The sequence below is a fragment of the Pristiophorus japonicus genome, chromosome 2 (assembly GCF_044704955.1).
Source record: "Pristiophorus japonicus isolate sPriJap1 chromosome 2, sPriJap1.hap1, whole genome shotgun sequence".
In the NCBI taxonomy this organism is placed as follows: Eukaryota; Metazoa; Chordata; class Chondrichthyes; family Pristiophoridae; genus Pristiophorus; species Pristiophorus japonicus.
Window position 1 is genome coordinate 290,947,550 of NC_091978.1, and position 21,362 is coordinate 290,968,911.

The following is a 21,362-nucleotide window of genomic DNA, read 5'->3' on the forward strand; positions in this document are numbered from 1 at the left end:
GTTCATTGCAAGAGGATTTGAGTACAGGAGCAAGGATGTCTTACTACAGTTATACAGTGAGACCACACCTGGAGTATTGTGTGTAGTTTTGGTCTCCTTACCTAAGAAATGATATACTTGCCACAGAGGGAGTGCAACGAAGGTTCACCAGACTGATTCCTGGGATGGCAGGATTGTCGTATGAGGAGAGATTGGGTCGACTAGGCCTGTATTCACTAGAGTTTAGAAGAATGAGAGGGGATCTCATTGAAACGTATAAAATTCTGACTGGGTTGGATAGACTGGATGCGGGGAGGATGTTTCCCCTGGCTGGGAAATCTAGAACAAGGGGTCACAGTCTCAGGATACGGGTTAGGAAATTTAGGACCGAGATGAGGTGAAATTTCTTCACTCAGAGGGTGATGAACCTGTGGAATTCTCTCCCACAGAAGGCTGTGGAAGCCAAGTCACTGAATATGTTGAAGAGGGAGATAGACAGATTTCTAGAAACAAAAGGCATGAAGGGGTATGGGGAAAAAGCGGGAATATGGTGTTGAGATAGGGGATCAGCCATGATCATATTGAATGGCGATGTACACTCGAAGGTCCGAATGGATACTGCTGCTATTTTCTATGTTTCTACGAATGGGGGTCAGTTCGGACGGGATCGCCCCACATGTTTGAGCCTCCTCGACACACCTACTGGAGTCAGGATCCAGTGCTACCTTTAGCGACTCGATGGCTTTGGCCACGAGCCGGACATCGGCCCAGGACAGGCTCTGCGCCAGCTCCTCTGGCACCATGAAACCCGCTCCTCCGCCATCAAATAGGTCCCCGACTCTAATCACTTTGCCTGACACAGCCCTGCCCTCCGTCAACCACATCAAACTGCGGTCATGGAGATGCGGATTCCTGAGCAACAGCTCCCGAAGGACAGCTACCACTCCTGATGGGAGAGAACTGCATCTGCAGGCGACCTTGTTCCAGACCCTGAGCAGTTCCTGGTAGAAGTCAGGCAGCCTCCGCACGGAAGCCCGGAAGCCCCCAGGCTTACAAACAGGAGCTGCGTGTCATAGTTGAGGCCATGCAGCTGACAGAAGAAATACATCGCCAGCGCACACCATCTGGGACAATCTTCGACGTACAGGTATCTCTGCAGGGTCTGAAGACTGAAAGTCACAGCCTGGGTGCTCACACACCAACGCCTGACCGCCATCCCCAAACGGGAGACTCCGAACCGCAGCAGCGACCCAGTGCTTCCTGTTGTCCCAGAAGAAGTCGATGAGCTTCTTCAGTATCTTGGTGACAAACACAGGGGGAGTGATCAAAGTGACCAACGGGTACCACAGCATAGTGGCCACCATTTTATTTACGACCAGCGCTCAACCCCTGTAGGACAGCACTCGAAGTTGTCCTGTCCAGTGCCCTAGGAGAGCGGTGTCTTTTGCCAGTTTGCCGGCCAGGCTTCCTTGGCAGGGCTACGGTAGACTCCCAGACAGAGGAGATGAGTGGTGCTCCAGGCAAAAGGCTTGAACTCCTCTGGCAGGGAGTTCACCCGCCACTGACCCACCAGGAGTCCGGAACATTTCTCCCAGTTGATCCTGGCGGAGGACGCGGCTGAGTAGACCTGCTGGCACTGGCGCATCTTCTGCAAATCAATGGGATCCGTGACCTCGAGGAGCACGTCATCGGCGTAAGCCGAGAGGATGACCTCCACGCCCGGCCCTTGCAGAGCCAGTCCTGTCAATCTCTTCCGCAAGAGGCGCAGGAAAGGCTCCACGCAAATGGCATATAACTGGCCGGACATGGGGCATCCCTGACACACCCCTCTCCTGTAGCGAAGTAGCGGCGTCAAAGACCCGTTAGCCTTAATCAGATACTCCCCGGTGACGTACGAAGGTCCTGAAGAGATATTTGTGGTCCACCCTGTCGAACGCCTTCTCCTGGTCTAGGGAAAGAAAGGCAACTGACAGACGAGCCCTCTGGGAATGGTGGACCAGGTCCCGGACCAGATATATGTTATCGTGGATTGTCTGGCACGGGACAGTGTAGGGCTGTCGGGGTGGATCATGTTGGCCAGCACGGTGCCAAGGCGAGCAGACATAGCCCTGGCAAAAATCTTGTAATCCGTGCTAAGGAGGGAGACCGGGCGCCAGTTCTTAAGTAAGCGGAGATCGCCTTCTTAGGGAGCAGGATGATGACCATCCTGCGCCAAGAGAGGGGCACCTACCCGGTTGCCAGATTTTCCATCAGGACCCGCCCATAGTCACCCCCAGGACATCCCAGAACGGCCAGAACAGGGTGCAGAAACAGAGACCTGGGAGTATATGTGCATAAATCGTTGAAGGTGGCAAGGCAGGTTGAAAAAGCAGTTAAAAAAGCATACGGGATCCTGAGCTTCATAAATAGTGGCATAGAGTATAAAAGCATGGAAGTTATGATGAACCTTTATAAAACATCGATTCGACCTTAACTGGAGTATTCTGTACAATTTTGGGTACTGCTCTTTAGGAAGCATGTGCAGGCCTCAGAGAGAGTGTAGAAAAGATTTACAATAACGGTTCCAGGGATGAGGGACTTCAGTTATGTCGATAGACTGGAGAAGTTGGGGTTGTTCTCCTTAGAGCAGAAAAGGTTGAAAGGAGATTTGACAGAGGTGCTCAAAATCATGAGGTGTCTAGACAGAGTAAAACATAGAAATTTACAGCGTCGAAGGAGGCCATCTTGGCCCATCGTGTCCACGCCGGATTCTCCGCCTCTATCTCTCTTTCCTCCTTAAAACCGACCTCTTTAACCAAGCTTTTGGACATCTGCTTTAATTTCTTCTTTTGTGGCTCGGTGTCAAATTTATCTGTTTTGTCCTGTAACACTGCTGTGAAGCGACTTGGGACGTTTTACTACGTTAAAGGCGTTATATAAATAAAAGTTATTATTATTAGCGTAGGTCACCAAAAGCTTGGTCAAAGAGATAGGTTCGAAGGAGCGTCTTGAAGGAGGGAAGAGAGGTGGAGAGGTTTAAGCAGGGAGTCCCAGAGGTTGGGGCCTTGGCAACAGGAGGGCAGAATTAGAGGAGCGCAGGCATCTCGGGGGGGATTGTGGGGCAGGAGGAGATCGCAGAGATAGGGAGGAGCGAGGCCATGGAGGGATTTGAAAATAAGGATGATAATTTTAAAATCAGGCATTGCTTAACCGCAAACCAAAGTAGGTCAGCGAGCACAGGGTTGATGGGTGAGCGGGACTTGGTGCGAGTTAGGACATGGGCAGCCGAGTTTTGGATAACCTCTAGTTTACGTAGGGTAGAATGTGGGAGGCCAGCCAGGAATGCATTGGAATAGTCAAGTCTCGAGGTAACGAAGACATGGATGAGGGCTTCAGCAGCGGATAAGCTGAGGCAATGGCGGAGACGGGCGATGTTGCAGAGGTAAAAATAAGCGGTCTTAGTTATGCTGCGGATATGTGGTCGAAAGCTCATTTCAGGGTCAAATATGACACCAAGGTTCCGAACAGTTTGGTTCAGCCTCAGCCAGAGGTTGGGGAGAGGGATGGAGTCAGTGGCTAGGGAATGGAGTTTGTGGCCGGGACTGAAAACAATGGCTTTGGTCTTCCCAATATTCAATTGGAGAAAATCTCTGCTCATCCAGAACTGAATGTTGGACAAGTAGTCTGACAATTTAGAGACCTTGGAAGGGTCAAGACACGCGTTAGTGAGGTGAAGCTGGATGTCATCAGTGTAGATGTGGAAACTGATGCTGTGTTTTCAGATGATGTCCCCAAGGGGCAATATGTAGATGAGAAATAGGAGAGGGCCAAGGATAGATCCAGCAGTAACGATGCGGGGACGGAAAGAGAAGCCGTTGCAGGGATTCTCTGGCAAGATTCGATAGATTTTAGGGAGGGAGATCCAGAGTTTAGGGCCCAAACAGCTGAAGGTACGGCCACTGATGGTTGAGCAGTTATAATGAGGGATGTTCAAGAGGGCAGAATTTGAGGAGCGCAGACATCTTGTGAGGTTGTGAGGCTGAAAAAGATTAGAGAGATAGGGAGGGGCAAGCCCATGGAATGATTTGTAAACAAAGACGAGAATTTTGAAATCTAGGCGTTGTTTAACCGCGAGCCAAAGTATGTCAGAAAGCACAGGGGTGATGTCTACTTATATCTACTTATGCGGCCCGGTATCAAATTTTTATCTCATAAGCACCTTGGGACATTTCACTACGTTAAATGCGCTATATAATTACAAGTTGTTGTTGTTGTCCATTGCCCATGTTTGTTTTGCGAAATATTAACCGCAGACCCACAAGCGAAATTTCCCAAATTATCATTGTCGGAAAGATCTATAAATAAAACAATAATTTAGGTGATGAAAGCTGTTGAAGGCTACAGCCCCTGTATAATTTTAAATTGTCAGACCTGAACTTTTAGCACGCACAATACTGGTCTTTGTGTGTCAATTGTTAATTTTACAACTGAGATTGATAGATATTTGTTCACCAAAGATATTAAAGGATATGGAGCAAAAACGGGAATATGGAGTTAAGTCACAGATCAGCCATGATCTCATTGTGTAGCGGAACAGTCTTGAGGGGCTAAATGGCCTACTCCTGTCCCGATTTTCCTAGAAATTTTACTTGAAAGGTTATAATTATGGGCTATTACTATATTATCATGCAGAAATGAGCTGTAGTTCCTACATTGATGTATTGGTTTAGATTCCAAAAGTATAAAATACTTGGACAAAACATGCAGAGGAGGTTATGAGCTGTAAGTCACCACAGGGTATATCCTTGAATAATTTAAATTCATCAATTGACCTTGAGCTTAATTAACTTAATATTTCTGATCTATAAATGAATTATCTTAATACATAGGGGGGCAAACAATTTTTCGCCTGGGCGCGTCACGCGAACAACTTCCGCGGGAGTTTAGCAGCAGCGCGAACCCATCTGCTCCACTGCGCGGCGATGACAACATCATCATGTGCAGCGGCCGTTTTTGCCCCAGAACAAAAATTGGGGAGCGTCCCTGAAGCTGCGTAAGGCAATCATAGAATCATAGACATTTACAACATGAAAGGAGGCCATATCAGCCCACCGTGTCCGCGCCGGCCGACAAGGAGCTATTCAGCCAAATACCACCTTCCAACTCTTGGCCCGAAGCCGGGTGGTGGGGGTCGAGCACTCACTGCCTGAGAGGGTGGTGCAGACAGAAACCCTCACCACATTTAAAATATACTTGGATGTGCACTTAAAGTGCCGTAATCTACAGGGCTACGGATCAAGAGCTGGAAAGTGGGATTAGGCTGGATAGCTCTTGGCCGGCCGGCACGGACACTATGGGCTGAAATGGCCTCCTTCCGTGCTGTAAATTTCTATGATTCTATGATTAGCTGAGGCATAGAATACAAGGGCAGGGAGGTTATGCTTCAACTGCATAAAACAGTTAGGCCACAGCTAGAGTACTGCGGCGGTTTTGGTCACCACATTACAGGAAAGATGTGATTACAAATATTACAAATATGATTACAAATATGGAGACCCGCTCAGGCGAGTACTGCAGCACTTTTCCTGAGTGGTCCAGGCAACGGAACCTTTGTTTCAGGATTTCGATGGTGTGTTCGATGATGGACCTGGTGACCGAATAACTGTGATTGTACACGTGCTGCACATCAGTCCTGGGGTTGTGAAGGGGAGTCATCAGTCAAGTGCACAGTGTGTAGCCCTTGCCTCCAAGGAGCCAGCCACAATCATGATAAAAACGCCTGGCACACCGGTCTGCCGCAGTATGAAAGAATCGTGGCTGCTGCCAGGATACCGGGCATCAACTGCTATGATTTTGCGGCTGTGATCACACACCCGTTGCACATTGAGGGAGTGGTATCCCTCGTGGTTTCGGTGGGAGTGTTTTGGGATGCACTCGGTGCAACATGGGTGCAGTCAATGTCCCCTTCAACCCTGGGGAAAACCGCAATGGACAGGAATCCAGTCTGCCGTTCCAACTGCTTCTGCCTGCTCATAGGGAAGGAGATGTAGTCGCTTCTCTTATAGAGAGCATCTGTGACCTCGTGTATGGATGTGTGTGCGGCAAATTGGGAGATGTTGGATATGTATGCTGTTGGAGTTTGGAAGGATAAAAGTTGCGGGCGATGGTCACCTTGGATGCGACACTCAGGGCTGTCCTCAAGTCTAGCTGCAGGAAATTGCAGAACTCCATGACGATGTCCTTGCAGTCTATGGAGACGCTGGTCATCAGTTAGGTCCTTGTACGTGAACTGTTGCTGGTAGACCCGGTAGTGCCTTCTGGCACCACGTCTGTGCAGGCGTCTTGCTCTCTCAGCTGCGTCATTGCCGTCTCCATCCTGGTCTGGTTGATCCTCAGCCTCTGCAGGCTGCTGCTGCCCAGCATCTGCCTCTGCTGCAGGCTGCCTCCTGGCCTGCTGGCCCAGTATCTGGTGCGGGGGTTCCGCATACCTCACCTTCCTCCTGACGGTAAACCCTTGCTAAGGCTTCCTGCTGCAGCTCTCTGGGCTGACACCTCTCACCATTTCCCTGGCCTTCTGCATGTTGATCAGCCATGATTGCTGCAACCCTTGCCCGTTGCCTCTCCAACCGTTTGACCCGGCGCCACCTTCTGCATGCCTCCCTGGCATGCACAATGTGCAAGAGGCATTGGTCTCCTCCCCAAGCCCTCAATCACGGTTCCCTGTTGTGGAGTTGGAAGAAACTGTCAATCGTCATCATCATAGGCAGTCCCTCGAATCGAGGATGACTTACTTCCATGCCAAAAAGGGATGAGTTCACAGGTGTTTCAATGAAGGACCAAATATTCCAGGTCCCGAACTACATATTGAAGGGTGGAAGATGCCTGTACGTGGATTTTTTTAGCTCGGTCTCGGTCCAGTGGCAAGGATTAACCAAGATGACTGGAGACCAGCTCTGCTGCCCAGAACTAGTGCGCACAAATATCACAGTGTGAACTGGCCCGTGCAGCCCCTGGGCTCTCTCCTCTTCTGGGCCCCAAACTCATGCCTCTCCTGAGTTCTGATCGCGTCGCTCTACGAACTCTCGTCGCTCCTTTGCCCAAACCTCGACACTCCTTCACCCTGACTTCATCGCTCCTGCTGTACCTGCCCGTGCTCCAATCAGCAACCTGGGTGACGTCAAATCCAGTTGCCCTCTTCACAGCTGTCGCCCTCCTGCAGCCAGCAGCATGCGCTGTGCCTTGTAGTGGCATTCCTCCACACTCTTTTAAGGCCCCGACCTGCCTCTGGTGTTCCTCACAGGTCGGGGCCACACCAACACTTTGGCAGAAAAAATAGAAAAGCAAATTACAGTTTAAATGGAGAAAGATTGCAAAGTGCTGCAGTACAAAGGGACCTGGGGGTCCTTGTGCATGAAACACAAAAAGTTAGTCTGCAGGTACAGCAAGTAATCAGGAAGGCAAATGGAATGTTGGCCTTTATTGCAAGGGGTTAGAGTATAAAAACAGAGAAGTCCTGCTACAACTCTATAGGGTATTGGTGAGGCCACACCTAGAGTACTCGTACAGTTTTGGTCTCCGTATTTAAGGAAGGATATACTTGCATTGGAGGCTGTTCAGAGAAGGTTCACTAGGTTGATTCCAGAGATGAGGGGGTTGACTTATGAAGATAGATTGAGTAAGTTGGGCCTATACTCATTGAAGTTCAGAAGAATGAGAGGTGATCTTATTGAAACTTATAAGATAATGAGGGGGCTCGACAAGGTGGATGCAGAAAGGGTATTTCCACTCATAGGGGAAACCAAAACTTGGGGACATAGTCACAGAATTAGGGGCCGCGCATTTAAAACTGAGATGAGGAGAAATTTCTTCTCAGAGGGTTGTAAATCTGTGGAATTCTCTGCCCCAGAGAGTTGTGGAAGCTGGGTCATTGAATATATTTAAGGCAGAGATAGACAGATTTTTGAGCGATAGGGGAGTAAAGGGTTATGGGGAGCAGGCAGGGAATTGGAGCTGAGTCCATGATCAGATTAGCCATGATCTTATTGAATGGCGGAGCAGGCTCGATGGGCCAAATGGCCTACTCCTGCTCCTATTTCTTATGTTCTTTTAAATTCTGGGTCCGCTGCTTCCACGCTCTGTTAAACCCCGACCTGCCTCTGGTGTTCCTCACAGGTCGGGGCCGGCCAGCAGCAATATGCATGCAGCTAACAAAATACTACCGCAGTATAACCATAAAGGAATTGTTGTTTCAAAGGCTAGTAAAAAAGAATGTTTTGAAGTTGTATACTGACCATCAGTTAGTAGAGTAACTCTATTTAAACCATGTGAAGAATCTTGCGGGGGGGCAGGGGCGATTGAAAACCAACCTTTATAAATATTATTCACACACACAAATCAAACTGAAAAATATTAAATACACAATACGACCAGCAGTCTGCATCTTGAAAAGCACAGCAAAGAAAGTGAACAAGAATAACTTTACTTCACTTTCAGCTTTTGTCTTTGGAGAAATGACTCTTGTGCAGGGAAATGTTGAGGTAGAATATGACCCGTGTATAAAATGACCCCTTACTTCAACAACAGAGTAATACATTTCCATCATATACATGTATATATGGTATTTGCAGATATTGGCCATTGCCTCTGTTATAATTTTTCTAAAACAACTTTTTGGCTGGATCTCAAATAGTACATCCAATTAAAAGTACTGAACATTATTTTCTCAGATTTTTTAAGAAATTGGCTATTAATAGTGTTGACTCTTCAAGTGAACAGATGGTTTGTAATGATGGTGATAGATGTGTGGTTTTAGGGATTTAAAACTACAGTGAAAGTATGATGTTGGAAGTGCAGAGTGTTACGCTGTCCTCAGAATGGAAAATATTTTTCTCGGCGTTTCTCCTGTCCTCCATTTCATCTCGAAAGTTAATATCTTTGCCCTGTATGTAAATATTTATTTTAGACAAGCTACTTTTTGTAGAAGTGGGGGGGGGGGGGGGTGGAGAGAGTGATCAAATACATGAAGAGAAGCATTTTGATAAGGTGTTTAAAAAGATCGGAGGGAATTTGGGGGGTGCATAATGGTTGAATAAGATAAGTTAATAGCAGATAATTTCATTGCTCTTTGAAAGGAGGAAAGAGAGGCGGAGAGGTTTGTGGAGAGAAATTCAGAGGCTGGGGCCTTGGCAGCTGAAGGCACGTGAGCGATTAAAATCAGGGAGGCTAAAGAGGCCAGAATTTGCAGAGCGCAGACATCTGTGAGGGTTGTGGGGCTGGAGGAGATTAGAGACAGGGAGGGGGAGGCTATGGATCGATTTGGAACCAAGGATGAGAATTTTAAAATTGAGACATTGCTTAACCAGAAGTTAAAGTAGGTCACAAGCACAAGGGTGATGTATGAACGACACTTGGTGCGAGTTAGGACATGGGCAGCCGAGTTTTTGATGACTTCAAGTTTACATGGGGTAGAATGTGGGAGGCCAGCCAGGAGTGTGTTGGAATAGTCAAGTCTAGCAGTAACAAAGGCATGGATGAGGCTTTCAGCAGCAGATGAGCTGAGGCAAGGGCGGAGTCGGGCAATGTCATGGAGGTAGAAATAGGCGGTCTTAGTTATGGTGTGGATATGTGGTCAGAAGCTCATTTCAGGGTCAAATATAGTTGCGAACAGTCTGACTCAGCCTCAGACAGATGCTAGGGAGAGGGATGGAGTCAGTGGCTAGGGAATGGAGTTCATGGTGGGGACCAAAGATAATGGCTTCAGTCTTCCCAATATTTAGTTCAGGGAAATTTCTGCTCATCCGGTACTGGATGTTAGACAAGCAGTCTGACAATGTAGAGATAGTGGAGGGGTCGAGAGAAGTGGTGGTGAGGTAGAGCTGGATGTTGTCAGCGTACATGTGGAAACTGACGCTGTGTTTTTGGATAATATCACGAAGGGTAAACATGTCGATGAGAAATAGGAGGGGAGAAAGTATAGATCCTAGGGGGATACCAGAGGTAACGATGCGGGAGCTGGAAGAGATGCCGGTGCAGGTGATTCTCTGGCTATGATTAGATAGATAAGAATGGAACCAGGCGAGTTCAGTCCCACCCAGCTGGACGACGGTGGAGAGGCGTTGGACAACGATGGAGTGCTCAACTGTATCAAAGGCTGCAAACACCTGAGCATAAACCTGATTCAAGGGATTCAAACATGTGTTCCGGGAAAGGTGGGCACAGATTTGGCGGGTGACAACTCATTCAAAAACAAAGGTATCTTGCCTAAAAGAAACTGAAGAAACTAGCACTTAAAAACAGTTTTGGGAATCTGAACTACATACATTGGGCTGAATTTTAACTTGAAAGTATTTTGTACCTGTCATGTGAACAGGTACAAAAAATAATCAAAAAGGCTTTGGAATGCTAGCCTTTATATCTAGAGGACGAGAGTGTGCTGTCAGCAAGGCTACTGGCAATGCTTTTAAAAAGTCAGAGGAAAAAGTAGCCGACAAAAATTCTGCAAAACTCGAAACATCTTTAAGCACCGCTGGCAGTCTTCAGCAAGCACTGTGTACCGACACAAAAACCTAATGTAGGCACCGTCAAGCGGTGACAAGACTTTTTCAGCTAAATGTGGATTCCAGGGCGGGTTCTCGGCAGTGCGCGCTCTAATGACGCCCTTAAGGAGGCTTGGGCAGCAGAGGGGCGGAAGTGGGGGGGAAGCGAGATGGATATGCTCACCGCCAGAAAACCGCACGAGGGCAATTGCGCGAAGGACAATCATTCCGCAGAAAGTCGGCGGCCATTCCCCGCCACTCCGTGGCCACCCCTTTCCGACGGCATATAAGTGGAGGCAAGACAAGAATATAAGGGAAAAGGGAATCGAGGATTATGCTGATAGAGTCAGATGAGGAAAGACGGGAGGAGGCTCGAGTGGAGCACAAACGCCGGCATGGACTGGTTGGGCCGAATAGCCTGTTTCTATGGCATATATCCTATGTAAGTAATCCTATGTAATATGTAACTGGCCGAATGTCTATTGTCGGCAGCCATCAGGGAAGCCTGAAAAATTGCCAGACCCAATAGTTTTGATCCCCAAATTAACACTTGCTCCCGTTTTATGCCGATAATATGGGTCCAACATAGTCCAATTTCTACCCGATGAAGGTGCCAAATTATGCAGTGTCTCAATTGACCTTACTGATTAAGAAATATTACAACAGAATCTCTAATTTAATCATCCCATTTAAACTATTATTTCTTAGATTCTAATAGTTAAGGTAAAATATTTCTTCACCAAATGTTTGTTGCAAGCTGTTTATATACTATTCAATAGCAACAAACTTTTTATTCATACATCTGTTTAGATTATTCTGTGCTTTGCCACTGTACCATTGCTGATCATATAACAATATTTACTAGCAACATTTTCATAAGTTAATGAAAATGAATAACAACTAATTCAGGGCTCTGACCCTTCTCTCCTGATAGGTGAATGCCATTATTAAAATTCCATACAGAATGAAAACATTGCTAAATTTAATCTAAAAACACTGATGCTGAGAAAACTAAATGCAAGAAAATTGATTTAGTATACACTGTCTTTAACTTCCAATATATATGATTATCTGGAATATGCAAAGAATATATATTCCATTTGTAATTTTGGGAAAAACAAAATAGAACCAATACTCTTGAGTTTATAATTGAGCTCACATTATGCAGATATAATAAATCAAAGATTATAATATTGAAATCAACTGATGATCTGAAACTTATATGCATATAAATCCTATAGCCACCTTTCTAATGTCGCAAATATAAAAGCAAATACTGTGGATGCTGGAATCTGAAATAAAAACAGAAAAAGCTGGAAATCTCAGCAGGTCAGGCAGCATCAATGGAGAGAAACAGAGTTAACGTTTCAGGTCTGTGACCCTTTGTTACAACTGGAAAAGTTTGAGATGTAACGGATTCTTAAGGAAGTGCAGAGGCAGTGAAAGGGGAAGGAGAGGGGCGGAAAGAACAAAAGGGAAGGCAGAAGAGATTTAAGAGATAAATGGGATGATGGGCAAAAATGAGATGGTAATGGAACAAGTTAAGAAACAAAAGATGAGTCTAGATGGGGTGTGAATGGCAGAATCATCACCAGCTGCCATGGGAAAGAGAAAAAAGCAGGGAGGGGTTTGTAAAAAAAAGAGGAAAGTGAAAAGAAATATGAGCAGAAGTTATGGTCTGAAATTGTTGAACTCGATGTTGAGTCCAGAACACTGTAAAGTGCCTAAGCGAAAGATGAGGTGCTGTTCCTCAAGTTTGCATTGAGCTTCATTGGAACAGTGTAGGAGGCCGAGGACTGAGAGGTCAGAGTGGGAGTGGAGCGGGGAATTAAAGTGACAGGCGTCTGGAAGCTCGGGGTCACACTTACAGACTGAATAAAAGTGTTCTGCAAAGCGGTCACATTTGTGGTGATCCTTTAAAAAACTCACTAATGTGAGGTCCAGACTCAAATGAGGCCATATGAGTTGAAATGAAGAACAAAAAGGGGCAATCACACTGCTGGGTAATATAGACCCCCAAACAGTCAGAGGGAGATAGAAGAGCAAATATGCAGGCAAATTTCTGAGAAGTGCAAAAACTATAGGGCAGTAATAGTAGGGGATTTCAACAACCCTAATATTAACTGGGTTAAAATTAGTGTGAAAAGTATAGAGGCTATGGAATTCCTAAAATGCATTCAGAAAAACTTTTTTAGCCAGTATGTAGCAAGCCCAACAAGGGAGTGGGTGGTTCTGGACTTAGTTTTAAGGAATTAAGCTGGGCAGGTGGAAGGGGTATCAGTGGGAGAGCATATTGGTGCTATTGATCATAATTTAGTTAGATTTAGGGTAGTTATGTAAAAAGACAAAGATAGACCAAGAATAAAAGTTCTCAATTGGGGAAAGGCCAATTTTGCTAAGTTGAGATGGGATTTAGCCAAAGTGGACTGGAAACAGCTACTTCAAGGTAAATCAGTGTCAGAGCAGTGGGAGGCATTCAAGGAAGAGATCCTGAGGGTTCAGACCAAGTATGTTCCCTTAAAGAAAAAGAGTGGGACCAACAAATCTAGAGCCCCCTGAATGCCAAGGGGCATACAGGGTAGGATAAAGAAAAAAAGGGAGGCTTACGACAGTTTCCGAGGGATGTAATTATAAAGGAAATTAGGAAAGCAAAGAGAGAGTAAAATCAAGGAAAACCCAAAGATGTTTTATAAATACATTAAGAGCAAGAGAATAACTAAAGAAAGAGTAGGGCCTATTGGAAACCATGAAGGTAATCTGTGGGTGGAGGCAGAAGATGTGGGTATGGTTCTTAATGAATACTTTGCATCTGTTTTCACAAAAGAGAGGGACAATGCAGATATTGCAATCAAGGAGGAGGAGTGTGAAATATTAGATGAAATAAACATAGTGAAAGAGGAAGTATTAAGGGGCACAGCAGCTTTGAAAGAGGATAAATCCCCAAGCTGGATGAAATGTATCCCAGGCTGTTAAGGGAGGAAATAGCAGAAGCTCTGACCATCATTTTCCAATCCTCTCTGGCTACAGGTATGGTACTGGAGGACTGCTAATGCTGTACCTTTGTTGGAAGAAAGGGATAAACCAAGTAATTACAGGCCAGTCAGCCTAACCTCGGTGATGGGAAAATTATTGGAAAAAAATCTGAGGGACAGGATAAATCTTCATTTAGAAAGACATGGATTAATCAAGGACAGTCAGCATTGATTTATTAAGGGAAGGTCGTGTCTGACTAACCTGATTGAGGTTTTTGAGGCGGTAACATAGAGGGTCAATGAGGGTCGTGCCTTTGGTGTGTATATGGATTTTAGCAAGGCTTTTGATAAGGTCCCGCATAGCAGACTGGTCACGAAAGTAAAAGCCCATGGGATCCAGGGCAAAGTGGCAAGTTGGATCCAAAATTGGGTCAGATGCAGGAATCAAAGGGTAATGGCTGATGGGTATTTTTGTGACTGGAAGGTTGTTTCTAGTGTGGTTCCGTGGGGCTCACTAATAGGTCCCTTGCTTTTTATGGTATGTATCAATGATTTAGACTTGAATATAGGGGGTATGATTAAGAAGTTTGCAGATGATACTAAAATCGGCTGTGTGGTTAATAATGAAGAACAAAGCTGTCGACTGTAGGAAGATATCAATAAACTGGTCAAGTGGGCAGAACAGTGGCAAATGGAATTCAATCTGGAGAAGTGTGAGGTAATGCATTTGGGGAGGACTAACAAGGCAAGGGTATACATGTTAAATGGTAGAACACTGAGAAGTGTAGAGGGACAAAGGGACCTTGGAGTGCATGTCCACAGATCCCTGAAGATAGCAGACCAGGTAGATAAGTTGGTTATTAAGGTATACGGAATACTTGTCTTTATTAGCCAAGGCATAGAATATAAGAGCAGGGAGATTCTGATTGAACTACAAAACACTAGTTAGGCCACAGCTAGAGTACTGCGTGCAGTTCTGGGCACCACATTACAGGAAAGATGTGATTGCATTAGAGAGGGCGCAGAGGAGATTTACAAGGATGTTGCCTGGACTGGAGAATTTTGGCTATGAAGAAAGATTGGATAGGCTGTGTTTGTTTTCTTTCAAACAGAGGAGGCTGAGGGGAGACCTTATTGAGGTATATAAAATTATGAGGGGCCTAGATAGAGTGGATAGGAAGACCTATTTCCCTTAGCAGAGGGGTCAGGGGGCATAGATTTAAAGTAATTGGTAGGAGGTTTAGAGAGGATTTGAGGGGAAAGGTCTTCACCCACAGCGGGGTGGGGGTCTGGAACTCACTGCCTGTATGTGCACTTCAAGTGCTGCAACCTACAGGGCTATGGACCAAGAGCTGGAAAGTGGGATTAGGCTGGGTAGCTCTTTGTCGGCCGGCACGGACACGATGGGCCGTAATGGTCTCCATCCGTGCTGTAAATTTCTATAATTCTATCATTAGGAAATGGAGGAAAGGGATCATGATGCAAAGCAAAAAGAGGTGGTAATGGTCCAAGTTAAGAAACAAAAGCTGTCTAGAAAGGTTAAAATTTCAGACCGTAACCTCTGCATATTTTTTCTGTTTTTTTTCTCTTTCCCATGGCAGCTTTTGATGATTCTCCCATTTCCATTTTCATCCTATCTAGACCTGAAACGTTAACTCTGTTTCTCGCGCCACAGATGCTGCCTGAGTATTTTCTGGTTTTATCCCAATATTATTAACCGCTTTATATCTGTAGTCAGATTTCAGGCTATTTAATGAGTTAATCATTTCTGTGTATGGTAAATCTCAGCTGCCCTCTGTGTTTCTTTCAGTCTCCTTTATCTCTCTTTCACTCTCTGAATTCCATTTTTTCCCTCTCTTGATTTCACTTTCTGTATATCATTTGACATTGAATTAACTATTCTAACTTGCACTTCCTGGTTCAGACTCAGTGATGATTCTTCAATTTGGTTAAAGAGACACACAGGTCCCAGTTTCCCTGTAGAGGGCACCATGCTGAAATGGATTTCCAATCACCATAAGTTCCAGTACAATAGCCTATAGAAAGTCTGTGGGCAAGTGTAAGTGTAATGAATGGCGAACCCTTTGTTCGCCGCTGACCGCAAAATCTGGGCCATTATGTTTGTTGTCACCGTGGACCAAAAGTACTAAACGTGATTGGTTATAAAGAAAATATCTCATTGCTGCCTGCCAATGTCCTTAATAAGTACTATCACAACTGAACTTATTACCTGCAGACCAGTGTTCCCAGTAAGGTGCGCTGCGCACTGCTCCAGGCAACCCGTGCAGCCGGTTTGCCGTCATTTCATTGCAAATTCTGCGCATGTGCGGTATTTTGAAGAGGCCAATCAGGACCAAAAAAGAATTATAGGGAACATAGCTGCAGACTCCATAAAATGTAGGTTATAACCTTATATAAAATCTCTTGTTCTGAAACCTAACCTAAGTGTATAATAAATAATAAACTGACACGGACACGATGGGCTGAATGGCCTCCTTCAGTGTCGTAATTTTTCTATGCTTCTATGATAAAACCAATGTTAACTGTAGTATCAGGCAATAATCGGAAAACTCTTGCTGCTTGGATGATGGAATTAATTGTGATGGTGCAATAATTGCTCCAGTCTTATAAATGCTTTCAGGTTGTTTTTGTAATGCTCCTTGTTTATTGCTATAGCTTTCAACTTAAGTCAAGGTATTCTATATGTGTGTACATTTACATTTTATCGCACTGTATCAAATAACCTCTACTTTATCAAAAAAGTAGTGGATGTAAAATTATTTCTGTTTTTTATTTGAATATCGTATGTAAAGATATAAATGTTGATGGTGGACTATATTTTGATTAGTTAGTAATCAATTTTTTTCACTTTTTCTGTGTTTGGTTTTGCAGCTGGGATCTTCCTCCAAAGTGCCATTTACTTCAATTTTCTCTCAGCTGTTCATGACTGTAGTAGTCCCACTCATTGTAGGACAGGTAAGCACAATTACTGGTATTTCATAACTTTTCCCCATGTGACAGCTTCTCTGATAATGATATCGGTAGTTTCTCTGAGTATGAAATATGGATGTATAAGGATGGTATTATGCAGCAGATCAAGCAGAAATCAAGCCACAGAAGAAGCTTCATATCAGCGTAAATTTTCTTCAGAGGAAAAAGTCAAATAAGTCATAACATAAACCAATTTCAGCACAAGGAAATCCAGCATCCCCATTTAACAGCACTATGTAATGTTTTAGGTCATGGTAACTTATTTTTATAAATGATTACATTTTAATTGACATAATATAAGATTAAATATATTGAGGATTTTTAAAAATATAATTATTTATCACTAAACATTAAATTTAAAATAGAACAGCCAAAACCTGCATCAAGATCATAGAAAAGTATTTAATAATATGTTGTTCACTAAAGTTACAATCTGGTATTTGGTTTATCTTTGGTTGTTTTAACTACTTGTTTCCCACTACAGTGCTGGATAAAAGTAAGCAGCAGTTGGATGGTTATTGTAAAATAAAGAGAAAATAAGATAAAGGATGCTGTCCAGTGATTAAATTAGAAAAATATTAAAGTTGTTGAACTGGTAGTTTAGCATGCCATTGTGCTGGCTTATTTGCTGATGAAAATTACTTCTGTGACTTGATGTAGAATTTCCCTTATTATAGTCTTATCTTGCAGTATACCTCTCAAAGTGTAATTCAAGAAATGTAAAATAAAGATGAAAAATGCCATTGTATAGATAAGGAACTATTCTTCTGCTCCGCCTAAGTGATATATTACCAGCTTAAGGCCCCTATTTTCGCCACGATTGTGCGCTGTTTTTTGGTGTCCAAACGTTTATTGGTGTGAAATCCGCCGTTTCGCCAACGTTTGTATGCCGGCGCCGACCATGTGCGCTAGTTTAAAAAATGTTGCCGCAGACACAAGTCAAAGCAGGCTCGGGCGCCGTTTTTGGCCGTCCACAATTTTTTTCAGCGCGGCGCACACTGCCAAAAAGCCTGTAAAAAAAATACCTTTCTGTGAACTTAAGGAAATCGGCGCAGCGCACAAAAGGACATTCGGACCAGGCAAAAGAAGACAAAATAATGTACAAGTGCATGGATTTTTTTTGACAGGGTACTCTGAAAATAACTCGGAAAGTAGCTTTGGAACGAGACAATGTAAAAAAAAAACAAATGTATAATTTTTTCGGAGGGAACTGAAATAACTTTGCTGGGTTCTTTTTCACCCAAATCGTGACTGTCCACCCCAACACAACCATTTCTGACCGGGCTCCAGACACGGGTCGAAGGAGTGCCGGCAGAGCCAGATCGCAAGCTCGGCTGGACACAAGCATCAGACCCTGGGCTGCTTTTGAAGCCGAGCGTTGAGTTGTTGTGCTTGTGTCTGGCTGAGCTTGCGATACTGGCCGGCCGGCACTCCTTCGACCCGTGCCTGGAGCCCGGTCAGCATCCGAAACGGGATGTTTTGTGCACAGGCACAGCAGCAAGCTAGAAATCACCACTTGTCACAGGTGACCCAAGAGAATCACTGTACAAACAAACAAATGCATGCGCAGATCAGGGTGTGGTCTGATCTAGGGAGTCACCCAGCCTTGTGGAGAAAAACGGAGAGGAAAGGTGTCAGTGATTTAAGTATTTATCTGCATAATAATAATAAGTGCAATTTTTAGCATGCCTGATGTGATAAGGGCGTTGGTCATATATGACATGCAGGGGCGACGAATAATTTGACGCAGATATCGGGGAGACAGATCGAAGGGGAGGAACGCCTTACTCTCTGCGAATCTATAGGGAGAGGCGCTCTATGCTACGGGATCATTTCAAGCTTCAACTGGACTCAATTTCGCAGCACGCCACCCATTGCTGCATTCGCCAGGTGACTGCTGCACTGTATGCCAAAAGGGACCAGTTCATCTCTTTCCCTATGACCACGCAGGCAATGAGAGACTGGGCTGTGGGGTTCTCCAGAATTGCTGGCTTCCCCAAGGTACAGGGTGCCATTGACTGTACCCACATCACCTTGAGAGCACCCTTGGAAGATTCCTAAGTTTACTGCAACAGGAAAGGGTTCCGCTCCCTAAATATGCAGCTGGTGTGCAACGATCTGCAGCAGATCATAGCAGTAGATGCCAAATATCCCAGTAGCATCCACGGTGCTTTCATCCTATGTGAGAGCATTATATCTGCGATGTTTCAGGAGTTGCCAGAAGGGCAGAGCTGGTTGCTCGGGGACAAAGGTTACGGGCTCGCCACCTGACTTATGACACACCTCCCCCCCCCCCCCACCTCAGCAAACTCCGCACTGAGGCAGAGCGTCAGAACAATATGTTCCACATAACGACACGGAGCATCATAGAGAAGACAATTGGTGTTTTAAAGCAGCGTTTCCGATGCCTGGACCATTCTGGAGGCTACCTGCAAAACTCCCCTCACCACGTCGCTCAGGTCACTGTTGTGTGCTGCATACCTTGGCCATTATGAAGGGACAGATACTGGATATTGAAGATCCTTCTGAGGGGAGAAGGAGGGATGAGGATTCAGAGGAGGCTGACGAGGAGGAGGAGGAGGACCAGCAGCAGGAGGAGGAACCACCTCAAGCTGCAGGACGATGGCAGAGGAGGGTGGGGTGACCAAGGACACCTATAGCCATTGCTAGAGACTTGCATCCGTGGCTAATCCGTGAACGTTTTTCTGCCTGAAGGCTAAACGGCGGCACGTTTGATTATAGTGTTGCACCATGTTGACTGTTTACACTTGTAATAATGTGTTGGTTTATGTTGGTCTAATATATACTGTTGGTTAAATTCACAAAATAATGCACTGATCCTGGTTAACTTAAAAGAATAGGTTTATTAAATATTTGTACATTTGTACTTAACTTTAATAAAACATTACTTTTCAATGAAGAACTATCAAACTTTAAAATTTGCAATTTTCAATTAACAAAACTTTATTGTATCAAACTTTTCTATTAACAAAACAAGTAACAGCAAGATACAAATATCTCTCCTCCCCCTTATTCAATGACCATTAGTGCATAATGCACCTCTTGCCCGCCCTGGTGCCTCTACTCTTTGCCCTGTCTGTTGGTGCAGCAGACTTCTTCGACCCACCGGTGAGCCCAAGGTTATATTTTTTTGCTTTTTGTTGGTGGGGTTGGACAGGGGCAGACCTCGTAGACACCTTTCTGGAAGGCAAGGGTTCGTCTTTGTCTTTTTCAAGCAGTGGGTCACCCTGCGGCACATCTCTGAGGGTGGTCTGGGGATGATTTGAGTGGCAGCAGTTGATGCCACCAATTGGTGTTGTTGAATGACAACCTGGATGTGTTCCCTTATTGCAGCAGCTACCTGCCAATTTCCATTACATATGTCAGACAATTTCCCCATCAGCTGTCCCAACTCTGCATCAAATGCATCCACCATTCCCTCCTTAATCTGCCCGCTAGTGGTGGTCCTATTCCTCCAGACAGTGTTGCTGCTTCTCCTGACAGTCCCGCAGTTTCTACCCTCACCTCGCCCATGGTGTCCAAGAGCGACCTGGTTAGCTACATACTCTCCCAACTCATCCTAATGAGCTGTACCATGTCTACTTGCGCTTGTGGTTCAGCTATCCTTTCCACCCTCCTTCGCCGTCTCCCACCTCTGCCTTGCTCCTCTACCCTATTGGGATTCCCTCTCACAGATGTGCATTGCTGGACCACACTGGGACACTTATCCTGATCCATGGGCTCCACCGGCTGCAGGTCCAATACTACCATCTGATCAGTCGGAGGGGCTCTTCATGCTGGCCTTCATCCAGATCGTCCTGCTCAAAACCAGGAAACAATCCTTCGGATGCTGCTTCTGCTTGTCCTTCTGGATCACCTTCTGCCTCTTTCTAATGCGCAGCTGCTGTAAAACAAACATCCATTAAAGCCTAGCTAGCCCATGCAATATTTAGCCAACCCACCGTGCAAATTGCAGGGCTTACCCTGTCTCTTTGACCTGGGCCCAGCATCCACATTGGTGGTGGATCTTCTCGGTAAGCTTTAATCAGATCAGAGATTCTCTGTTCCAACTGGCTCAATTGCAGCTTACTTGGTGGACTTTCACCAGTACGATTCCTATGGTTCATGATCTTTGCATTCTTCAACTGCAAAGATGAAAAGCTAACTTTTTAAGAGAGGGTCCTTCTGCTGTGGTGGCCACACACACATACACCCCCCCCCCCCCCCCCCCAAAACTCACCACCACCCCCCCCCACCACACACCATCCCCCCCCACCCACACACCATCCCCCCCCACCCAACTCATCACCCCCCCCCCCACCCACACACCACACACCCCCCCCCCACCCACACACCACACACCCCCCCCCCCACCCACACACCCCCCCCCACCCACACACCACACCCCCCCCCCACCCACACACCACACACCCCCACCCAACTCATCAGCCCCCCCACCCACACACCACCACACACCACCACCCCCCCACCCACACACCACCCCTCCCCCACCCACACACCACCCCTCCCCCACCCACACACCCCCACCCACCCCACCCCCCACACACACACACACCCCACTCCCACACACACTCCCCCCACACACACACCCACCCCCTTCCCACACACTCCCCCCACACACACACACCCACCCACACACCACCCCCCCACACACCACCACTCACCCCACCCCCACACACACACCCACCCACACACCACCCCCCCACACACCACCACTCACCCCACCCCCACACACACACGTAATTGCAGTGCATACTTACTTTAACTAATTGTCCTAGGTCCTGCCACTTCTTTTTCAGCTCCCTGCCGATTCTCCGGGTAATGGCTACTGCATTGTACTCTACAGCAACATCATCCCAATGTTGAACCATTATAACAGGTTTTA

At 45.8% G+C, this 21,362-nt stretch overlaps 1 protein-coding gene across 4 annotated transcripts in view; it reads left to right on the plus strand.

Moving 5' to 3' along the window:
* Positions 1 to 21,362, plus strand: part of slc10a7 (solute carrier family 10 member 7) — a 542,484-nt gene that overhangs the window by 372,364 nt on the left and 148,758 nt on the right. For all 4 annotated transcript variants that reach the window (XM_070864899.1, XM_070864909.1, XM_070864928.1 and 1 more), the window contains exon 7: positions 16,358 to 16,441. In XM_070864899.1, the coding sequence (XP_070721000.1) occupies positions 16,358 to 16,441 (84 nt within the window). The remainder of the gene's footprint in view (positions 1 to 16,357; positions 16,442 to 21,362) is intronic.